Consider the following 24,229-nt stretch of genomic DNA (forward strand, 5'->3'; position numbering starts at 1 on the left):
AAGTTCCCTAGTGCTACCTGTTGTGAATGACATCTGTCTGAAAAACATCAGAATATGGCAGTAGTGATGACTGATATCACTACATGTACATAACTGAAGGAAATAAACTATGTATGACAAGAGACTAAAATGCAACAATATAGCTTTAATTACATATTGTCAAAATTTATTAATTCTTAATCAAAGCTGCAATCTTTACCCTACTTTCTAGGCAGCCAGTCCTACTGAGTTCAGGAGGATGTATTGAAGTAAACCAGTTTAGGATTCAACTGCAAGACTATTTGTTCACCATTTTTGGTAGGTAGGCATATGCAGCTATAGTGCAAATACTAGTTTTCATTTCATACAGTAACATTTAAAATAGTTCTGGGTGCTTTGAATGTGTTGTGTTTCTAGATGTATTTATCTTGATGGTATCCTTATAGTAACTCTAAAAGGTACTTATTGCTGTCCACCTACTGTTCCTGGATAGCTGAGAGGGGGTGGCTTGCCTAAGCCCACAGTTCATGCCAGAGGTTTGATTCAACCTAGGGAAATTGTGATTGGCTCAGCCTCTTAAACATTTCACAACTTAACTTGGTCCATAATTAAGTGAGTCTCTCCAGTGTCAGTTTCTCTACTGCTTATTTCATAAACACTTTAGACAGTGTTGAGTGACAGAATGGTAAACGAAGGCATATTTTTTAAAATGTCCTTTTATTGAGTTTATTCCACACACAAGACTAATTCATGAATCTTCTATGGAAATTGGAAAAAATGACTCTGGACTGTAAACATCTGCTGCCTTGAGTGGTGCTTTTTGGAAAGCAGCCTGCTTAGTGTTGTAAAAGCACAAGAGTCTTGTTGAAGCAAGGACAGCTCTACCTTCTATATTGTATTCTAAAAGATGACATATGCAGCTGGTTGCACAAATCTGAATGGCAACCTGTTATAGCCTACTACCCCTTAAAGGAGAGAGCCTCTATGTTCATAGTATGTGACCAGCTCCTATAGCAATGAAGTTACTATTGGGATACATCTGCTCCAATGATTTCAGTACCCTCCCTATAGTGAGTGCTTTTTCCATTTATAATGAACATTACGCAGATGTGATGCGTGTACTGGGCAGATTGTCACCTCTAGATACAGTTGCAAGCTTCATGAATTATCAGTACTACCATTACATTCACGCAGCTCTTGCCTCAGGCTCACAATAGCTTAAGTATGATTTTGGTGCCTAGATTACATCTGCACTTAAGCCACGAACTAGACACCCCAGCTACAAAAATATTTGGGGGGGGGGGAAGGATTAGAACTTTAAAATGGACATGTCACCAGAGCCCAAATATATTCAAAATAAAGTTCTACTACATGGCTTGTTTTTCTACTGCTGAGTTGCTGCAAGAGTCAAAGGAATGTAGCAGCTCTTTGCTAAATCTTTCCTAGCCTCTTGTCTTTCCAGTAAATTGCTGGAACCCCATGAATTGCTTTCTGAATATTGCTTTATAATTTGAAATCTTGTCTCCTGAATGACTTTGCAGGAACAGATTTAGAAAACTATAAATGTTGAAATGGGATGGAGCAAGGAAATAGAGGGCCATACAAAGAAAACAGCAAAGGCAAAAAGATCCACAACAAAAGCAGTGCTCAACTAGGGTAACAGAATAGCGACAGTCCCAGATAAGCTAAAATATACATGTTAACTTTAAGACTATGCTTAAGCATAGTCTTAAAGTAGCAGCTTTTTGCCGCTTACAGACTTTAAGACAGCTACCATTGTGTAAAAACTCAGATTAAATGACAATTGGAATGCATATGCTCTCAGTACAATCATCTTTAAGTACATTTTATAATGTATTTTCTTAGAGCTGTTTCTAGAGTAAAATATCAGGATTTTGTGTATGCAAGATTTTCTCCATGCTTTTGGCAGACTTCCCAGCCCTATTTGTTCTGTATGGCTTTCATTTGACCTGTTTTGTGTCCCTCCTAAAACTTCACCTCCTCATTAATAAACAAGCCATGCTAAGGTAAACTGGCACTGGGAAGCCCCTATTCCTTAACTGCATGCCTTATATGGTCTTTGGTTTCCAACTCCTTCCATACATTCAACACATTGAAGGGTTCCTGTGTTAGGCCAGTTATAAGACAACTCTAAGGAAAGAGGCCAGACATTCCCCCACCGGGACAAGCTGTCTTTTATATTACAAACTCTGAAACAGTGCCCTCATTAAAAAATTTAGTAGTTAGTCCTTGCTGACCAGTCTCCTCTACTATACCTGCTTAGTTCACAAGCCCTGGACAACACCTTCAAGCCCAATGCCACTATTTTATTTAATATGATCTCTTACTCTCCATGTCTTTACGTCAACAATCCCAATCAAGTGCTAACTCACACCGAGCCTTTATTTATAAGCTCACTGTCAGTAAGACATGCAAAATAGTTTCTATCTCCCCCAGAACCGCATGGGGGAAGTAGTCTCCAGTTTAAGAGAGACAGAGAGCTTCATAATTTTTATGCAGGATGGAATGGTCCATCAAGCACTATTTTTCTCTGCTGTTACTGTACCATGTAATGCTTCTCAGTGCACAACCTTAGTGTACACACAAAATCCACTCTCAGAGAGAATGGTAATGCACCATTGCATTTTGATGTGAAAATGTTCCCTTGTACACAGATTTTAATAAGTTACCAGTTTCTATTTATATACCATTTACAAAGGCATCAATATACATAAAATGATATGTTCAGATCTGTGTGCAATGAATCTGTTTTCAACAGACAATAAGGAATACACACAAAAGGATTTCCCATCTCATATCTGAGAAAAATACAATGGTGATATTTGCTACTAGCTACAATATGCCTTTTGGAGTTAGTAGAACAGTGTTCTAACACATGCCACTAAAATCAGGAATGTTCTTCAGTGCTGCCACTGAAAGACCTGCTTCGAACATGGTTTCGCAGTTGCTCGATGAGCTCCGGGTTCTGTTGCTGTATCTGCTGTGCAAACTGCTGTCCCCTGTTCAGAATACAGTTATAAACATCAGTAAAGGAGGGGAAGACATCATACAATAGTCCAAACACGAAGTCAAGTTTAATTTTACAGTAGCTGAAAGAAGTCACAATACTAAATTGGATGCTGGTTGTTGGCAACACTCAAAAAAACTCAAAGCTTTCACCATGGGGTAGTAAAGGTAGAGCACAGAGAAAACACTAGGCCCTTAAGGCTCACTCAATAAGGGATTAAAGAAAGCAACTAAGTAGTGCCCAAGGCCATTTTTTTTTTTGCAGGACCCCAAGTTCACAGCCAAGGTCTGTAGAACCTTGGAGATATAAAATTTATTGTAGACTTCCTATCTCTGGTAGAATAGGAAGCAATCAAAAGGGGCATGTGAGTTGGAAGTCTTAGGGCAGCGGTTTTCAAACTCTCAGGAGAGTTTGAGCTGCTCTAAGTTCTTGCGGGAGTGGGGGGAGGAGGCAGGGGCAGTGGGAAGGCAGCTCAGGGGGACTGCAGGGGCTTGGGTCCACTTACCCGAGCCTCCCGCAGCCTCCCAGGGGTGCGGGGAGCCCGGCACAACCTTCTGCAAGGCTCCCCACAGCTTCAGCAGTGAAAGTGGAATGATCTTGCCCACAGGCTGGGGTGTCACAACACCCCAGTCTGAAAAGCCCTGTCTTAGGGTATCTCATCTGAAGCATTTTTGAAAGCAGGAGACATGAGCAGAGAGCAGCTTCCCCTCACCAATGCAATCATCTGCCTCTCAATATTGCTCGATTCCAAGCAGAAAAGACACAGTCCTTTTCACTGCAAGCATTCTAACCATTGCTACTCTGGCAAAAATAGGTTGGAAATCTGAATATGGCCTCTCTTCAAACAGCATAAATTGTGATTTCCAGAAATGTAAATCTGCAAAAGCAGGATATACATTAGCAGCACTTACGCATGTATGAGACTTGACAGATCGGTGAGACCACCAACACCAGCAGCTGGGCCTCCTATAGCATTTGTCATCATTCCTGACATCCTGCAAACAATAAATATGATACTGGTATAGGGAAATAACCAGCATAGTTTAACAAAAATATGACTAATTGCTCTCTGTGGTATAATACTAAGAAAAGCCATCATGTGCAAGTAAATGGAAAGGTCACCATAAGTCGAATAAGGAAAAAGGAAAATCAATGAGAACAAACCACAGTTAATTCCCCCTCCCCAATTCAGAACTACACAAGTCCCAGCTGTTCTCTTGTGCAACTTTGAAGTTACTGCAACAGGATTTGTGCTTGAGAAATTCATAGCAAATTCATCTGTAGAATAAAAAAGTGTTTTGTTGAATATGTTAAAAGCAGGACTAGCAGATTTGTACATGATCTAGTCATGCATCACACTGTGTCCTGGATCCCAGCATCAGCCTTGTTCCTTGGGTTGAAAACCAGAGCCAGTCTCTTTCCCACCCTTACCCCAAGTCAAAAAAATGTTCAGCAGCTTTTTGCTTTGTAATTTCTGAATCACTGCTCAGGAAGAAAGGTGCTGAGCCTTAATTCCCTGTGGTATGCTCAAGTCTGTGTCACCTACATCTTTCAGAAGATACTCTATGTTAATACTCACAATTGTTGAACTTGAGGATTTTGCATTAAACTTGCTGCCTGAAAAAGATTAAATACTTTGATTTAAGGCCCAAATCCCTGGGCATTATTTTAACATACACACACACCCCACCTCCATTTCCTCTGAACAACTTATGTCTTTATGTGTTTCTGGCTGGGTCTAGCTTGGTCCTATATGCTTTCACTGCGCAACAGAGGTGTGGCAAACAAAGTTCATAGTTCTCATATGGTTCTACATGTCTGTATTATAGTTCTCATGTGTATTATAAATTAGCTCAGTGAAATTCATTCATTCATATAAGTTGTGTCTCTAATATATTTTGTAAATTTATTGAAATTTGAAATGTAAAATCAATTCTTTTTTTTCCCCAGGCCCCTGACACAGTGTTAGAGGGATGATGTGGCCCCACTGCCAAAATGTTTGCCTACCCCTGTTTTAGAGTATCAACAGGCATGTGGATAGAGGAAATTGTCAAAACCTTTTTTGAAAATCCAATGCCAGATGCAAGGGAGGGCACCAGGATGAGGTCTCTTGTTATCTGGTGTGCTCCCTGGGGCATTTGGTGGGCCGCTGTGAGATACAGGAAGCTGGACTAGATGGGCCTATGGCCTGATCCAGTGGGGCTGTTCTTATGTTATGTTCTTAAGTATACACAGAGCCCAATCCTGTGGTCCACTGCACAGCTCTGTGCCGCAGACCACAGTCGCAAACTCACCGCTGGGCTCCTGCCAGTGCTAGACCAGAGCCAGATGGTACGGGGCTAGCGCCAGGCAGTGGCCCAGTTCTGCGGCTCGGTGGTCTCCCGGACCGCCGGGCTGTGGAACAGGAGGCGGGGCACGGGGGAGGCGTTCCGGCGAGGGGGGAGGCTGGCAGGGCAGGCGGGAGGCATGTTGGGGGAGGGAGAGAGGCAGATCCGCGGAGCTCTGCTCCGCAGGATCCAGGGCGCTTGTGCAGGGCTGCACACCCTACATGAGCGCCTTTACTTTAGCGCTGACCTTTTGGTCAGCACTCAAGAGAGTAGCCCCATTGCAGCGTTGCTTCCCTTACTCGGGGGAAGGGGACGAATGTCCCCTTCTCCCAAGGTGCCTCCCGCAGTAGCACGGGTGGCACAGGAATCGGCGGCAGCCCTCCTCGGAACCGCCAAGCCTGGGTGCTGCGGGAAGCTCAGGATTGGGCTGTAAGTCCCTCACCAAAGGCTCTTGGGTAAACTTAGCAGTCATGGAATAAGAGAAGTTATTTTATAGATTGGTAACTGGTTAAAGAACAGGAAGCAGCACGTAGGAATAAATGGGCAATTTCGCAGTGAAGGAGAGAAAGGATCTGTATGAGAACCATTTTTTTTCCTTGTTCATCAATGATCTGGGGTTAGGGTAAACAGCATGGTGGCCAAATCTGCAGATTCAGGGCTAAATTCTACCCAACCTTCTAGTGCTGGTGCAGCCATGTCAATGGGGCATGCTCTGCATCCTGTGGTAGGGGGCAGTCATGGAGGCGTCCTCCAGGTAAATGGTTTGTTCCCTTTCCTCGGGGCTGCATTGCAGCTGTACTGGAGAGTTGCAGGGGATTGGGCCCTCAATGTGGTAAAAACCAAAACAGTTCCAAAATCACCAAAATGGCAAATGCAGCATCGAATAGTGTATAATCCTGCTCATGTTTGAGCTGTTTGTGATGAACAGGGAACGAGATCTTAATGTCATAGCAGATACTCACTGAATACTGACCCAGAGTGCAGCAGCTGTGTAGAAAGCAAATTCTTATAGGTAGATGAGAAGAAAGGAAAGGGGTCCTTTTAAGGAAAAAGATTCCAAAAAAGGATATGAAATAGAAAAACATGCATTTTAAAATACTCACCATGCTAATGAAGGCAGGATTGTTTATCAAGCTTGCCATATCAAAACTCAATCCAGTTCCAGTCTGGAAATGAAGTACATGTGTCAACTATGTACAAAATAGTACGGAGTTATTAAAACATTTGAATATCATCTTTCAAAAAATGTTTGAAAGCTAACTTACAGGACTGGACATGTCTCTTAATTTCTGCTCAGCTATTTTCAGATTTGATTTATAAGAGTCATTTTCTGGATCAAGATCCAGTGCTTTTCGGTAACTGTTAATTGCTTCTTGGTATTTATTCATTGAAGTCAGAGCCAATCTAATATGAACAAAGAAGCCAATGTGAGCACAATCTGAATAGGTATTTGTATCTTCTGATCTAATTCACATTAAATTTAAGGTGTCAGTGTCGTTTAACTCCCAATGAAGTGAACTCTAGCCTACAAAAGCTTATGCCGTAATAACTGCTAGCCCTGAAAGTGCCAGAAGAATCTGTTTTATATTCAACAACAGTATTTACTCAAGGTGTGAACTACTGACATACTTATTTATGGTATAGCATCCAATAAACTGGTAGTCAGTAGCATCCCGCCACACATCTGCAGGCATTTAGGAAATGGAGAACAGTAAAACTTGATACTACTTGGTAGGATGCTATCCAGAATGGGCTTACCATGGTGTTATATGCACACCATGGTAAGTTTCAACTGAGTAAATACTCATCTATTTTCTTCTAAGGACCCAAGCTCACACAGATGGAATGCTTTCCTTAACATTTCTCTTCTTGCCTAATATTGTCAAGTGCTTCTGGATTTTTTGCACAGAAGCTGTTCTAAGACCAAAAAGACTCCTCTCCTTTCTCAGGCTGAAGCCAAAAGTTAAGATAGGAAAGGCTTCCACTTATAGGTTTAGAACAGGTTCCCTGACTTCTAATTCTTTGACAGCTACAAGATATAGACTACCAAAATATTATCTCAGTATTTGGGCATGTAGTATGTTGCACATACGAAATTTCTGAAATCCTGGGGCCCTTATGCCAAGAGTGCTCAATGAAGACCTGCTCTACTACTGAGCACAGTACAGTATAGACACTGTAGGTTAGTGTTATATAGTTAAGAAATCTACTTTCATCACACCACCAAATACATTTGAATTTGTAATGACTTAGTAAATTAACACTAGGCATCTACTCATATAAACTCCCTGTGAATATCTTACCATGCAAAGGTTATTCTCTGATGATTAGGTAGAAATAAGTATTTAGAAAAGGAAAGCATATTATAAGCTTTTAAAAATCCATTTTAGTATTGGCCTCAGCTTCTGCAGACAAAGAATCAGATTGGCCAGCAACTGATGGTTGTTGTCAGTTCTCCAGTTACAGAAATGGAAGTCAATTGAAAGTCCAAAGTAAATAATGTGCATTGATTCTCATTCATGAAATCCTTAGAGTGACACAGCAAACTTCATAAATGTAGATGTTAGAGAACAGCAAAATTAATTGCTTTGCCTTAGTGCTGCGTGAAATTTATGAAGCACATTAAGTACTCAGTTTAAAGTTTTTGGGGTTTATATAACCTTTCATTCTCCGCATACTAATGTTGCCTAATAAAGAGTTAAGTAAAACACATCTGAGCATCTCTAAATATCTTACCCCTTCAATTTAATGTCACTATTTATGTGGGATCAATACAGCCACTAACAATAAATTCTCATTTAACAAATCTGCTTTCCAGTTGTAATTAGAACTGCAGTTATACATCTAATATTTTACAGACACAAATGAGGCTCTTATTGCATTAAACTACTACAGTGGTGAGTGGCAGAATTGGCAGTTATGAGGAATCTAATATTTCACATATTGATAAAATAATGGCTGCCGAGTTGCTCTTGCTTGCATTAACTTCACCTTCTGACTCCTTAGAATGAATTTGCAGCACTGATGCTTTATAAGAGATGTCTGCAAAATGAATAACTGATAGGCGGTTTGCTACAAGATCAGTAATTCTCTTGGGGCCATAGTCTAAACTGGCAAAATAATGATACATCAGAGACATTGGACTATATTAGGATAATGTAATTTAATCTGAAGTTCAAAAAAGTTGCTTACTTACCCCATTCTCCCATATGCTTTGCTGTACTTTGGATCTATTGCAATTGCTCTTTCGCAGTCTTTTATTGCTTCACTGTAGTTGTTCAGCTTACTTTGAGCAGCAGCTCTGAAGTGGGGAAAAAGAGCTAAGCTAGAAAAATTACAGTCAAAACCAGATGTGTCTCAGTTTGATCAACCCGACTCAGAAGTGGACATTGTAAGATTCAAGCTGATTTGCAGCCCATTCCTAATCATGCTATCTTGGAAGTTAAGTCCCACTGATAGGAGTTAATTCTATGCAAGGACATTGAGTATTGCAGCCCTATTTCCATAAAAGCCAACTGAACAAATCCTACTACCTCATGGTTAACTGGGCAATAGCCTGGGCTTAAAAATTCTTTTAAAAAGACAAGGGAGGAAGAGGAACAGAATTCCAGAACAGAAGTGACCAAATCAAGGTCAAGAGTTTGGATATGTGTTTTAGAGACCTGTATGCTGGCCATGTGCTGAGACCAGGACAAAGATAATGAAAAAAATAATTCCAGGATGCTTGAAGTTTATTTACCTGTTGCAATAATACACTGCATTATTTGGATCCAGTTCTATAGCCTGATTGTAACAATCTACAGCAGCATCATAATTTTCTTCCTTCATGTGATTATTGCCTGAAATAAATTGTAAGAATAAACTTTTATGGGTAATTAAGAAGACTGAATGCTGCATATGAAAGACAGTCACTGAGCACCATGGACTACACCTCATAAAGCAATTATATGACTATTACCCTTTGTGATTATCTTTTTGGAAACAAATTGCTCTCAGCAGCATAATACTTGCAAACAATTCATGCAATTTTATTTGCTATATAGAGTAACACCACATGTCACTTTGGGTTGCAAAATACCAAGATATCTGTTTTGTAATTTCAAACACCATGGAAACTTTTTGGATGGTATTCATGACCCAGTACAGTTTGGAAAGTTGAGTGTTATATTTATATCTGAAAGATTTTTGTTCAAATGTCATCTCATTAATGACTGGCAACCTTGGACACATCACTAATCCTTAGCCCCAGTGGCCCAAATTTGCAAACGGGAATAGTTTTTATGACCTGCTTTGCAAACTTGCTACACGGATGAAAAATATAACAATTCTGAGATTTATATATGGGTTAATCAGAATTATAACCTACAGAACTAATGTATGCAACAACTAGATTCACTACACTGGATGCAGATGTGCAACCAATATCTGTTCTACAAGAGAGGACACATAAGGAGGCAAATTCTGATATTAAAAGGTAGTAGAGAGGTATGTAGCTGGCCTTACTAGCACAGTGAAGGAGACAATGATATCAAGCTGTTAGAAGATACAGGTGTCCCATCCATATCTGCAAGGGATACACAGATACCTGAAACTGAAGATAGTAGCAAACCCTACTCAAATCCTCCTTGTTGCCTTCATAACTCACCTCTCTTCATTTGCAAATATTTTGCAAAAGGGAGCTTTTTCTTTGGAAAAGGAAGCATACAATAAGAACCTAGACTCATGGCTGCTAAAGGAATGCTAGAGGAGGCAACTATGAGAATGCTAACAGGAAGTGGACGGCAGAGGAAGCAAACAGACAACAAGAACACTAAATTTTGCTTCCTATTAGTGTTTTCACGGTTGCCTCTGCTAGTGTTCCTCTAGAAGCTACGAGTCTAGATTCTCACTGTTTGCTTCCTTTTTCAAATGTTCCAAAGCAAAAAGAAAAAAGTCACCTTTTGCAAAGCATTTGCAAACGAAGAACAGTTAAATAATGAGCATGATGGGGGGAAATGTGATAATTGTGGATAAGTGAAACCACAGATATGGAGGGATGCCTGTACAAAATTATGGGAAAAACAAATTTGGGTGCCAAAGTGTGAATGCCCATAAGGTCACAAGGAGTTTGACATTCCTACAGAGATATGATTTGCAAAGCTCATATGTACCTAATCCATCAAATTCATGAGTAAAATATAAAATATACATAAATTTTCACATACAAGAGTACATACTGTAGGAGATTTTGCCAAACACATATACTTGTGATGTGGAAGATGAGGACTATACTCTTTTTCATATTTGCATAGCAGTGACCCTCACTGAATTCAGTAGGAATTTTTTCCAAAGAAAACATGCATTGGATCAAGTTGCATGTTTGATTTTTATGTGCTTTTTCATTACTTCCAGAGCTGCCATCAGACTGACCTTTTTAATACACAGCATCTATTACACAGCACAACAATTATCTACCAAAAAGGACTGGCTAAGAGCTTGAAAAGTTGTGTATCATTCATGAGCCATATTCATTATGGTCATCAATTGCACTAGCAGAGCTAAGGCAGCGTGAAATGTTCTATTTTTCTGAAGTACATACCTTCATCCTTTAGCTGGTCAGCTTTTTCAATATCCTCTGGTATAGAATCAGAGAGAGGCAGTATCTCATTCTAGATGAATTTTAAGAAGGAAAATTTCAGTTTTCGAATAAAAACCTTTTTTGTTTAAAAAAAAACAACACATACAGCTCTCAGATGTTCAACTGCAATTATCCCTGCTGGACTAGGTCACACACAGCTCTGCCTTTACTGAAGGCCTGTTTGAGGTTATGGAAGTGCTGAACATGGATTGTTTTCCTCCCCAAACAAGCAATCAGCATTGCCAAACCATCTTTTTAAATGTTTTTATTGTCACCCATGTCTGGTGAAAATATGCCAATTCTGCTGGCTGTTTGGGATTGGGAGTTTCCAGAATGTTTTCTCCCTGGTGTTTTTCTATGGTGATTGTTTTTATGGGTTTTTAATATGCTACTGTTTGTTGCTGGGGTAAGTCACATTGGGGTTTGGTGAAAAGCAGCCTAGAAATACAGCAAATATTCATACACAGATTAATGTATGCTGGGTGCAGGGAATCTGTGAACTGAGGATAATAAAAATGGTAACTGTAGCATGCAACTAACAGTCTGATTCTCTGCTGCCCTAGCACTTGTGCTGGGACCACTGCGCAGGCGATTGGTGTCACAAATATGCCATAAGTCATGTTTGCACCACCTAGAGAGCAAGCAGCGCTGGCAGGGAGGCCCGCGCCTCCCCATCAACGCTGTAATGGGAGCCCTGGCCACTGCAGCAACACAGGTAAGCACCAAGTGGCATGGGGAAGTGTTCCTGGGTGGGAGAATGAGCAGGGGAGTGACCAACTGAGTCCTCCTCCACCAAATCCTATCCCCTGTGTGGGGCTCAGAAGCCCTACCCTGGGCTTCTCAAGTCTGCACCAACAAAATAGCTGGCACTGACTTGAGAAGCCCCACTGAGCAGGCTGGGGTGTTACTCAGGGTAAGGGGACAAATGTCTCATTACTCCAAGGAGACCTCCAGCCTCCTCAATTCCAGCACAGGACCCAATGGTAACCATTTAGCGATGCTGCTTCTGTGCTGGATAGGATTGGGCCCTAAGATGAGCAATCCTCAGAAAGTTTGTACCCAAACACTAATTTTTTTTTTTACTTCAAGTTGGGCATCCTTTTTCAAGTAAGGACAGTTTATAAAAAAAAATTAGGACTGTCAACTATCAATGTCAATTGATCTATTTCTATTATTATTGATGCTCTTCTGAGATAGCAAGAAGAGTATAACAACTTACAATTTAATAAATAAAAGCTAGTGCTCATTGTAAAAGGAAACATCTATTATTTATTCTGCTAACTCACCAGAACCAAAAATAACCTGCAAAAACACACAATTGTTCTCTTATTTCACAGATTAAAATTTCCTCTGTGCAGTTTAATGAAAGGATTAAGGCTCTGAGGATGAATAAAAACGATAATAAAATCCACCATATTCTAAAAAAAAAAAAAAAAACCAAGTGGAACAACAAATGAGAGGAGTCTAAAACTAATAAACCATATGCAAATGTAAACAAAAATATTTATGTCATATCTGTGGCATCAATCAGTCACAGTAGAGAGAAGGTGCTATATTTTTCAACAGGGTTTGCCACATGCCAGCCAGCTGACACTGCCCTATTATACGCATTCACCATGCAGGGTGGCACGAGTTGAAGTGCTACACTTTATGCTTTACTGCATGTAATTAAAAGGTACCAGGACCAATCGGGTTTGACGTGGCCCTGCCCACTTTGAAGAATGACTACTCTGGATGACACAACAACCTTATGGAATTGCATAAAGAGGGCCACTACAATGCCAGTGTAGCAGTGGCAAAGCTAATGATCCTGGAGCCTGGGCTGAGCACCAACTGATGCCCCGGAAGTGACATCACTTCAGGGTGTGACATCACACCTGTGTTTTTCCAAAAAAAATGTGAAAAATGTCAAAAATAAAATCTGCAGTCATCCCCCAGCTGCCCACCACCACCTCCCCCAAGCTCCAGCTTGCCCCTGTAGAGCGGGGGGGGGGGGGGGGCTAGTAACAAGAGACTATATTCACTGCTGCCTCTACCAAACCCTTCCCCGCACTTCTACTTAAAGCTTCCCTCTTGTTTTGCAGCCTCCCCCAGCACCAGCCCCCTCCTACTTGCCCCTCCTGACTGTCCCCCAAAGCATCTGTCACTGCCTCCTTCAAGCTGCCGCAGTTTCCTCCAGAGGAGAAGGGCACAAGCCGACTGCTGTCATCTTGGCCAGAAGGCTTCAGAGATTCCTTGAAAACCTTTGGAGGTGCTCCAAAGGCCTTCACCTCTCTTTGGGTTTCTGCGCACGCGCAGTAGGCAACTCAGGAGCACAACATGCGGGTCACATCACATGAAGCAGCCAAAATTTAGGTCACGTGGTCATTGTATTCATGTGGGCAGTCAAACCGTTGCCCCCCTGGCAACCTGCTGCCCAATACAACTCCTACCCCCTGCACTGGTCTAGCTACACCTCTGCAATGTCACATAGCTTGAACATTTTACAGAATCTCTTTAGTCTCAAGCCCCCAATTTCCTTGCACTACCTATAAGTAGTGGGAGTAAAGGCAGCCTGGTTTTTTACCTAACAGTCCACCAAACACAAAATGACTAAGGGTACAATCCTAACCAGGTCTACTCAGAAGTACATTCTATTTTGTACAATGGAGCTTACTCTCAGGAAAGTGTGGTTAGGAGTGCAGCCTGTTTTTTCTTTCAAGCAAAATCTATTTCTTTTTTTTAAATCAACATTACCAGATTATCTGAACTTTCATTTTCTCACATATGAAACTCCAAAAGAGCACAGTATTAAGACATTGTTTATAAACATTAATGCTTAGGATGAGGCATGATTAACTTAGCTCAGTACAATTAAAAATACAATAACCCCTACCCCAGTCAGATATATTTTTCTGACAGAGCAACCCGCCAGGTATAAAAGTACAAATATGTAAAAAGAACAGGGCACCAGGTGAGAAATACAAAATAGGATCTAACAACATTAATGACAAGGTCAGAGATCCAGAAGCTACTTAGGCTCACAATGTCTCCACAAAATTTTTGCCTGGCTTTCCTCTGAAACCGTTAAACCCCTTATGCCACACCTGACACTGCTTTTAAAACTTCCCACACTTCCAAAAACAGTTTGCTATGTAGCCTGAAAGATGCTACATAGGTTTTTCCTATACTTCAGGTTTTTCCTGAACAAGTCTAAAGCCCCTTGCGCTAATGGAACTCGTTCTGTTACTCTGAATGCTAGTCAAAGTAATTTGAAGAAGTTCTACACTACTTGTTTTCTGTGGAACTTAATTCTTAGTAAACATGAATATAATTGCACAATTAATAATTGTGTCTCTCTTAGAGGTACCTAGAGCACTCTCACAATGTTCAGTGTTAACATTATTTAATTTAAAAAGTAGACATACATATGCTAATTCTCCTCTTACCTTATGACAAGAATCTGCAAACATTTCTGTCAAGCGTACAGGTACTGCAAGATGAGAATCCTCCAGATTAATTTTAAAGACTGTCTCCAAGCACTGAATTGCCACTGTAGAGAAAATAATGATTTTTTTCTTTTTTAAAGGAAACCATCTACTTGACTGACATGTATAAATAATGGTAATGCTTAGGATACTGCTGTTGTGCAACAGCAAGACAATTCGTGAACCAACAGAAAAATCATCACTTGTCTATAAAATTGGATCCATGCCATTCAGTCTTCTCTGTCTCCCCAAATGTAATGTGGATTTGTGTAGATAAAGCTGTACGGCACCTCTCATGGGAAAATTGTTCAACTATGCCAAGTTTCCCTCTAGGCACCTAAATTACCAGTAGTCTCTAAGGAAACTACATCTACTGCATAAGATTTTCTGTAAGGTTTTCAAAATGTATTAAAGATTTAAAAATTGAATTGATATTTCAAGATCCAGACCTATAAAATACTTTGACTCTCCCATTGAACAAATTGGTTTCCTGGTGAACTATCAAAGCACACTAAATTTTAACTTTTGTCTTGAGAGAAAGATTAATATAGTGACATCAAATTGGTGTCTTCTGATTATCAAACTGTGACACAACCCAACACTAGACATATAAAAATCTATAAACTGCAAGGTAAGTGCAAGACTTGTAGCATTTTTATTCTAGCTAGAATGCCCTTCCTTTGTACCACCCATAAGAACATAAGAACATAAGAACAGCCCCACTGGATCAGGCCATAGGCCCATCTAGTCCAGCTTCCTGTATCTCACAGCGGCCCACCAAATGCCCCAGGACATATACTGTGTCATGGAAAGGATACCAATATATCTTGTAGACCCAGATTCATCGACTCCTGCAACAAAAGAGCCAGGGCATCTCTCATCATCATGCAAAATGGCTCAGATCCGATCTTCAAGAAGAAAGAGCATTCAAAAGAAATGTCCCACCATTTTTCTTTTGGCCTGATTAAAGGTTCACTGCCCTAGGCTAGTGAATCTTTCCAACTAACTTGTGGGATCTTTTTTTTCTCTTTAATACAAAACGTTTCCTTAATTTAAGTACATGTGTTATCCAAGATGAAAGCAAACTAACATACTATCTCTAAAGATTTTATTAGTACCCAAATTGTAGATTTTCCAAAATATTACTGACCCTTCCAAGAAAAGACTGCACCATCTGTTTGCAATTGCTATAAACCACCCTGACCCTTCAAAAGTTAGGGCAGTCTAAAATAAATAAACTCTACCAAATAAAAGCTTTTCTTAGGTTCTGGTGCTTGCAAACAATTTTCTGGAATTAAGAAAATTGCTTTACAGAATACTACAGTTAAAAATAGTCCCCATGTAGTAAAACGAGGGACACGTTTTGATGTGAGATGGTTGCCATATTATCCTCAAACAACTTCACTATTATATTTCCATCCCATCCTTTCTCCAAGGAATTTGAGGTGCTATACACGGTTATCCCACCTTTTATCCTTGCAAGAACTCTGTGAAGTCAAATAAACTGATAGAGAGTGGCTGGACCAAGTGGGCTTCATAGCTGCCTGGGGATGTGAACCCTTGTCTAACAGTTTATCACTACACCAAACTGGTTTTGTGTTGGGAAAAGAAACTACTATTCCTGAAATTATTGTCAAATCTCTTCCCAACCCATTCTAATTGTTGGACTTTTAGCTACATTACGACTTTGTTAAAAACCCCAATTGTGCAAATAAGCAAACATGTTTTAATTGGCTTCCTTTTCTCACTTCTTTTTCTTAGATGCATCTTGCTCAGCATTCTCAATATGGAATTGCTAATCCAATCTTTGCAGGTCCATAGAGCAGCAATTTTCAACCAGTGGGTCACAACACATTGGTGAGCTGCAAGTGGTCTGCAGGTGTGCTGCGGGAGTTTGAGGGACAGTCATTTATAAGTAGAGCCACTGGGGGATATGAGCCTGTCAGTAGTATCACTAAGGGGTTTGGGGGATGGAGCCAGCATCAGGTGGGCCACTAGAACAATTACTGACCACAAATACCAGTCACAATTTGTGCTTATCTACTTACTGAGCCTCCAACTGAATGGAAAGCACATCATGGAATACACCCAAGGTTCCCCCTGCACCCAAGGTTCTGCAGTTACCACAAACCTTCCAAGCTTTCTTGTTCATCTGAAGTGAATGTATCCATCTGACTCTGTTCTCGCAAAAAGTGGATGACGGCATATACAAGATGCTTAACAGAAGACATTTTCAGCGTTTGTGAAGCTCCCGTGAATTGTACAAAAAGAATTCAGTAAATTCTAAGGAAACACAAAGAAATGCAGTAAATTTTAAAATATAACTATTCTGTTTAAAATTTGTTCTATACATAAAACTCTCAGTGAATTTTGAAAGTCATAGTAACCAGTTTTTTTAGAAAAGATTTCAACAAGGTCTTTTCAAGGCACTGCTTTTCTGCATTAAGTGAAACTAGAAAAGTAAACTATGGGTAGAAGTGTTTGTTTCTGGTGAGTAAGATATGTTTACAGCCTAAGGGCCCAATTTTATCCAACTTTCCAGCACTGGTGCAGCTGCAATGCACCCCCAGGAAAAGGGAATAAATGTTCCTATACCTTGAGGGAGCCTCCCCACCACAGCATGCAATGCACACCCCATTGGAACAGCTGCACTGGCACTGAAAAATTGGATAGGATTTGGCACTAAGTCTTACTGAACACAATGGACTTACTTTTGAGTAAAATAAATAACAATTTTCAAACACCTCTAATTATTGGTACTGTGAATAATATAGGAGGGCCGCCTTAATCATGGGGGATCCATTCCAGGGACCCTACAGATATGGAAAACGTGGATACAGGGAACCCTGTGTCCATGGTCCTTCATGCAAACATTAGCATTCTTTAGAGGCTTACCAGCGAAGCGTTTCTTGCTTTACAGGTTGCACAAGTTTATAGTGCAACGAGCTTATGGCTGGCAACCTGAATGCTTCAAGGGAATAGACTGAAGGTTTACAGAAAGTAAAAATTCTCTTGAACCTCTTCAAGTATTCAGGCTGCCAGCAGCCTGCCCACATCACGCTATAAGCTTGAATGCTTATATAAGCATGAATCACTTGCCAGTAACCCTGTATAGAACACTAATGGGTGCCCCCCACAATCTGCAGATAACTGAATCCAAGGTCCATGGATATGTCTGCACAGTATGGTCTGTGGACATACTCATCTTGACAACAAAGAAAAATGCAATTAAAGAGCATTATGTCAGTCACTTCATTAACCAATGCTGTTGATTTTTCCACTGCAGTCCTCCTCTAAGACTCAAGTAGTAAAGTGAAAGAAAAGACCACAGAAAAGAGTGCATGACAAATCTTCTTTCCTTCAATTGGCAATTTCAGTTCCCTCTAAGTCTAGAAGTTTCACTGACTGCCTTTAATTCTCATAGGTACAGGTAGTCCCCTATGTAAGCTGCCTAAGGCTGCATTTGTATTAGTTGCATTTTACAGCTTGCATTTTACAAGTTACAATTTGCATTTGTATTAGTTGGAGAGGAAGATTAATACAGTTCTGTCTTGTACAGGCTATCTTTACCCATCACTTCTGTATCTCCAAAACAATCTCTCTCCCTCTCACAAACCAGCAGTGCAATCTCAAGTGCACAAAACCATGGATTGACTTCGACTGCACAAAAGTGCAATGCAGCAGCCCTTAAGTTGAATATCTGTAAGTCGGAGACTACCTGTAATCCCACCCTTCATGTTGCTTCTAGCTGTGAGCTGAGAGAAGCCAGTGTGCAAGTGTTATAAGAGTTATATTTCAAAGAGCAAGAAAGTGGGTGTGATCATGTTCAATTATACAAGAGGAGCTGACCAAGCCTACTAATTCTGTGTTTCCTTGCTCATGGAAAAACAGCTAGAAAACTATCCTATTGGTTGGCTGTCAGTCTGCTTGTTCGTGCATGCATTTTTCTCCTTTCTCTGACCCCATTCTGTTCCTTGTCTTCTGCTGCAGGACGACTGCCTGCCTGAGTCGATATTGGTACCCAGTCCTGGCTTCCTGAAATTGTGAGTATTTGCTGTTATTTAGACTATATGGCATGAATTTAGTTGGTCTGTAATACAGGATTGAAGAGTGGAAGAGAATGTTGCAGTTTGAATACATTACTGAGGTTTTGGGGGGGTTTTTTGCAGGAGAACAGTGTGTGTCTTCCTTTGTATTGCTTCACTTGGTCTGGGCTTGTTCCCCTGCCTTCCCAAAATTCTTCTTTCCACCAAAGATTGGCATAGCATAGTGGCTAAGAGACTGAGCATAGATCAAGACTTCCCTGTTGCAAATACTACCCCAGCTAAGACCTCATTAGATAGCCTTAGGCAGTAATCTAATTATACACATTTACCTGGGAGTGAGTTCAATTGAATTCAGTGGGGCTTACTTCTAAGTAAACATCCATAGCATTGTGCAGGTAGGCAAACAATTCCCCCTTAACTACAGTATTTGCTTAAAGAGTAGTTATAAGGACTAAATCACAAAAACACATTAGAAGTAGTTTGTGTACTCAGAAAGCACCACACAAATATTAAGTACTATTAACCTCTCCCCCATAGGTTACAATTCTATGACTGAGTTATGACTTCTTTTTCTTTTAAAGTTCTGGAGCCCTGGTGCAACTCAAAATTCTTTGTTAGAGTTGGCTAAAAAGCATTAATTCTTTGGAAGACAGAATTTACTTGGGTTAAGAGGGGGTAAGAGTGTGTTGCTAATACTTTTTTTAAAAATGGTTTAAAGCCAAAATCGAGGGTGGGGGAAGGAAATTTGGCATGCTACTCATACTCAGAAGCACTCTCGGTTTTTCATTAATGTTGAACAGAGTCTCAGTGCTGAGGAGTGAGTGCAGTCATCCTCAGCCAAAAGAACTTCTGAGACAACATCAGCTGCTGGCATCCAGATTTTCACAAAAGGAAACAGTAAATCACAGTGAATCTATGGAAGGTCTAATGCAGGAGTAGCCAACCTTTAAACTTTAGGGCTCCTGAACATTTAACTGTTGTGTAGAAGAGGGAATATCAGCAGGTGTAGTTTATCATTTCACAGATGATAAGCTGTACCTGCTAAAATTTCCACCTCCCTGTTCTTGGAAAGGTTCACCACCCCTGGTCTAATGTGAGGAATTTTGTTGCAGCTTACATTTGTCCTGTTCTTCAGAATGCCACTTCTAGCTAGCATTCAAAAATACAGACCTGAGACTTCCACAAGCACACACCATTGCACATCCTTTCTACCACCTTTAAATGCTCAGGTTTGCAAATATTTATCTTGCAAAAACCTATTTTCAATTAGTGCTAGATACAGATACCTGCTGATTTTTGTATTGTTCGGCATATAACAATTCTCTAATTGTGGACATTTGCCTTGGCAAGGGAAAGGAGGGATAGAAATTTTTAAAAATAAAATAAATAGTGATTGGTACGTTATCCTCCATAAGTGGAGGAATAAAGAAGAGAGGCAACAGGTTGACTCCGTCAGTGGGCAGAGATAAGATTTGGATTGGAAGCACTCAAGCTTATGGTCTTTACTGCCATATTTCATCACCTGTTGAATATTTAATGTAGGGAAGAATCTCTTTGCTCATCATTGCCATATCTGGAATTTAGTAAAGCAAAAAAAAAATACTAGCCATGTGTTTCTGTGACTTACAGGATAAAGGAAAAGTTGCCAAAAAGTATGCTAACACAGGTGTACAGTAAGGGCCCAATCCTATCCAACTTTCCAACACCAGTGCAGCTGCAATGCAGCCCGGAGGTAAGGGAACAAATGTTCCCTAACATTGAGGTGGACTCTGTGACTGCCTTTCCACCAAAGGATACAGCACATGCTCCATTAACATGGTTGCACTGGCCATGGAAAACTGGATAGGATTGGGCCCTAAGACTTTGGAATTTGGTTTACTGTACCAATATCCATTACAGCCATTACATACTGGCAGAATAGGCAGCAAAATGGCAGATGCACTTCAATGTCAGTAAGTGTAAAGTCATGCACATTGGGGCAAAAAATCAAAACTTCACATATAGGCTGATGGGTTCTGAGCTGTCTGTGACAGATCAGGAGAGAGATCTTGGGGTGGTGGTGGACAGCTTGATGAAAGTGTCGACTCAATGTGTGGCAGCAGTAAAGAAGGCCAATTCTATGCTTGGGATCATTAGAAAAGGTATTGAGAACAAAATGGCTAATATTATAATGCCATTGCACAAACTGATGGTAAGGCCACACCTGGAGTATTGTGTCCAGTTCTGGTAGTCACATCTCAAAAAGGACATAGTGGAAATGGAAAAGGTGCAAAAGAAAGCAACTAAAATGATTACTGGGCTGGGGCACCTTCCTTATGAGGAAAGGCTACGGCATTTGGGCCTCTTCAGCCTAGAAAAGAGATGCCTGAGGGGGGACATGATTGAGACATACAAAATTATGCAGGGGATGGTCAGAGTGGATAGAGAGTGCTCTTTACACTCTCACATAACACCAGAACCACTAAAATTGAGTGTTGGGAGAGTTAGAACAGACAAAATATTTCTTTACTCAGCATGTGGTTGGTCTGTGGAACTCCTTGCCACAGGATATGGTGATGGCATCTGGCCTGGATGCCTTTAAAAGGGGATTGGACAAGCTTCTGGAGGAAAAATCCATCATGGGTTACAAGCCATGATATGTATGTGCAACCTCCTGATTTTAGAAATGGGTTATGTCACAATGCCAGATGCAAGGGAGGGCACCAGCATGAGGTCTCTTGTTATCTGGTGTGCTCCCTGGGGCATTGGTGAGCTGCTGTAAGATACAGGAAGCTGGACTAGATGGGCTTATGGCTTGATCCAGTGGGGCTGTTCTTATGTTCTTATGTAGGCAGTTGGATCACCCAGAAGTTTTTCATCGGACAAGCATGGAGAACCCTCTTGTTGGTATTCTCTACCCTCAAGGTTGCAATGATGAATAAATACAAAGACTTAATTACAATTCCTCTAATAATTATACTGCATGTCAAATTATTTGACTAAGGTTGCAATCCTTTACACATTTTCCTGAGAGCAAGCCCCACTGAATACAATGGGACTTCCTTCTGAGTAGACATGCATAAGATTGTGCTTCTATACAACTCTCCACAACAACTCTTCTAACAAACTGAAATGTTTTATCACCATTAGGGAGCATTCTAAGTGGATAGTATCCTACACTAACTATTTTCTTCATCTCAGCTCCCTGTTCTTGGAACAACATATATTTCAGGCACCAGATAACTAAAACATAGCCGGAATGTAATGCTAGCACTTAAGAAGAAGATGGAGTTCAACAACCTAGGGCCCAATCCTACTCAACTTTCCAGTACTGATGCAGCCACAATGCAGCCCTAAGGTAAGGGAACAAACATTCCCTTATCTTGAGAAGGCCTCTGTAATTGCTGCTCCCCTCTGTAGAATGGCACACCCCATTAGAACAGCTGCATCAGCGCTGGAAAGTTGGATAGGATTGGGTCCCTAGTTTTATAGCTGGGCTACCAATGGCCTAGAACAGTGGTTCCCAAACTGGTGGGTCACAATCCACCAGGGGAACCAGAAGCAGGACATTCGGGGAGTGGCCCTGCTCCAATGGCAGCAACAGTGCTGCAGAGATAGCAGTGCTGCTCCTGCCAAGGAGCTTTTTTACTTACCTGATGGGCAGTGCTGGCCTTCTGCAGGGTCCTGGTGACTCACAGCCCCCTCCGATCTCCTCAGCAGCTTGCTCAGAAAGCCCTTATCTCTGATCTAAAGCTACTTTCTGCTTTCCCCAAAACTTTGCTGCCCCCCCAAGTAAAAAAAGCCCCTTCGCAGTGGAAGCACTACTATCTCTGCAGCACTGTCACTGCCCCCCTCCCTGCCCACACAAACACTTACCTGGTTTCCAACTCCCCTGTAGGAGTTTGGAAACTACTGGGATAGAATTGTGTGTCTTGCCTGTAGCATGGCTGGCTGGCTAACACCATGGTCCAAAAAAAAATTCAACTTTAATGTGACTCCTTTCACCATTGTTCTCTAACCATAAGCTCAACTTCTTGGCTCTCAAACATTTGAATTGCTACATCAATTCATACACATATTCTAGTCAGGCCAGACTGCCAGGTTTATTTACAGAACATATATATTAGCAGTGGGTAGGAAGAAGAATAGGAGATTTAGAAACATACTCCAAAGTTCACCAGCTGCCATTTTACTCTATGAATATAGCTTCAAAATTGCTTTCCATGTTACTTTAAAAAAAAATATGCTATTGAATCTACACTGAAATACTAATGAGAAACCTGCCTTTCAAGGCAAGCTGCTGCCTTCTGTGTCCTGACACAGACCTGCACTTTAGGATGAAAACTAGGTGACCTCAATGCAAACTTGTGATTAGTGACATGCTGCTGACTCAGAGCTTCATTTGCATTCAGCATGTTCTCTTTAAAAATTATATAACTTTAGGAAAATATTGCAGTCCAACTTGATAGGTTTTTGCTGCTCCTTATGACATTTTCCCAGTGTTATCCTGAGAACATCTGATATCCAAAATACTAAAAACAGGCTTTTTTTTATTTGACAGTATCATTTAAGCAGATGCTGATTATACAACAGACAAAATGTTACTGATCATACAAGGTAGGGGGAGAGCTAGACAAAATGTTGCCTGCCAACAGTGATGCATAAAGGTTGTCGCATGTTAAGCATATTATATTTGTTGTTTTTTAGGGTGGCACAGCCCACTTAAGGCAAACGCTGTGGAACGGAGGATGATGATTCAGCGTATCCCTACTGTAACATGTTACATTTCCCATATGATGTATGTGGGCTTACATAACCAACCACCCCTATATCTGAAATGACAAAGGCTTTGGATGGTTTTTAATAGGCATTGCAGTTCCCCGGTTCATCCACTTAGAAACTACATTTGGCACTGATCCAATCAGAGCACTCAGGGCCCAATCCTATCCAATTTTCCAGTGCTGGTGCAGTTGGGCCAGTGGGGTGTGCGCTGCACCCTGCAGTGGATGGGCAGTCACTGAGGCCTTCCCAAGGGATGGGAACAGGTGTTCCTTTACCAGGGGGCTGCATTGGGGCTACACCAGAGCTGGAAAGTTGGATCGGATGGGGCCCTTAAGCTGAGGGTGATCATGATCCCCCCCCACGCTGACAGCAGCACACACCTAGCTAGGCGGTCTCGCCCATCCTCTCGTGAAAGTGCATGTGCCCATCGCACACATGCGATGGGTGCGCCCTCTCCAAGCTCGCCCACCTTGCCTTAGGGATGACCTGGAGTGGGGAGGCGATCCTCACCTACCTGAGGGAGCAGAGGCTCTCCTGCAAGACAAGGAGGTCCCCTGACTTGCCCAGTGCCACTAGCAGGCACGAGAGGAGGCTACCGAAGCGATGCACAGCATCCCCGTTCCATGTCCCCGTGGAGAGCCGGCGCAGCAGCGTTTCTGTGGCGCATCCACGGGAGCCCTTGCGCCGCTCTGCAGCGGACCCTGTCCAGGCAGGGACTGAAGGGCAGGGCAGGGAGATGACTGGCCTTACCGTGCGAGAAGAGGAAGAGCGGGCGGGGCACCGCCGTCCGCTGCGAAGCCGCCCTCCTGCCTTGCCTGGTGCGTAAAAGCGCAGCAGGCTCTGTGGAGACGCACAAACTTCTCCCCGCGGCTCCGGCTTGCTCCTGCTGCCCTTGTTTGTGTGGGGGAGGCGGGCACGAGCCTGGAGGGCGCGCGACCTGCCCGGCGGAAGTGGGCGGAGGCGCCACCAGCTGGCGCATGAAGGCAAAGCGGCTGCAGGTGGCA

At 41.6% G+C, this 24,229-nt stretch overlaps 2 protein-coding genes across 2 annotated transcripts in view; one reads left to right on the forward strand and one right to left on the reverse strand.

Moving 5' to 3' along the window:
- Positions 1-741: 741 nt before the first annotated feature.
- Positions 742-24,124, reverse strand: SGTB (small glutamine rich tetratricopeptide repeat co-chaperone beta). The gene is made up of 11 exons (XM_066613430.1): positions 23,976-24,124; positions 16,550-16,701; positions 14,380-14,483; positions 10,913-10,982; positions 9,074-9,173; positions 8,531-8,635; positions 6,600-6,738; positions 6,438-6,500; positions 4,587-4,624; positions 3,919-4,002; positions 742-2,999 (listed from the first exon to the last, which is right to left on the reverse strand). The coding sequence occupies exons 2-11, from the start codon at positions 16,647-16,649 to the stop codon at positions 2,888-2,890; spliced, it is 915 nt and encodes a 304-aa protein (XP_066469527.1). The 5' UTR covers positions 16,650-16,701; positions 23,976-24,124; the 3' UTR covers positions 742-2,887.
- Positions 18,420-24,229, forward strand: part of NLN (neurolysin) — a 58,652-nt gene continuing 52,842 nt past the window's right edge. Inside the window, exon 1 of the mRNA XM_066613429.1 lies at positions 18,420-18,461. The gene's annotated coding sequence lies outside the window, so the exon portion shown is untranslated. The remainder of the gene's footprint in view (positions 18,462-24,229) is intronic.

This window comes from Tiliqua scincoides, chromosome 2, assembly GCF_035046505.1.
Source record: "Tiliqua scincoides isolate rTilSci1 chromosome 2, rTilSci1.hap2, whole genome shotgun sequence".
Taxonomy (NCBI): Eukaryota; Metazoa; Chordata; class Lepidosauria; order Squamata; family Scincidae; genus Tiliqua; species Tiliqua scincoides.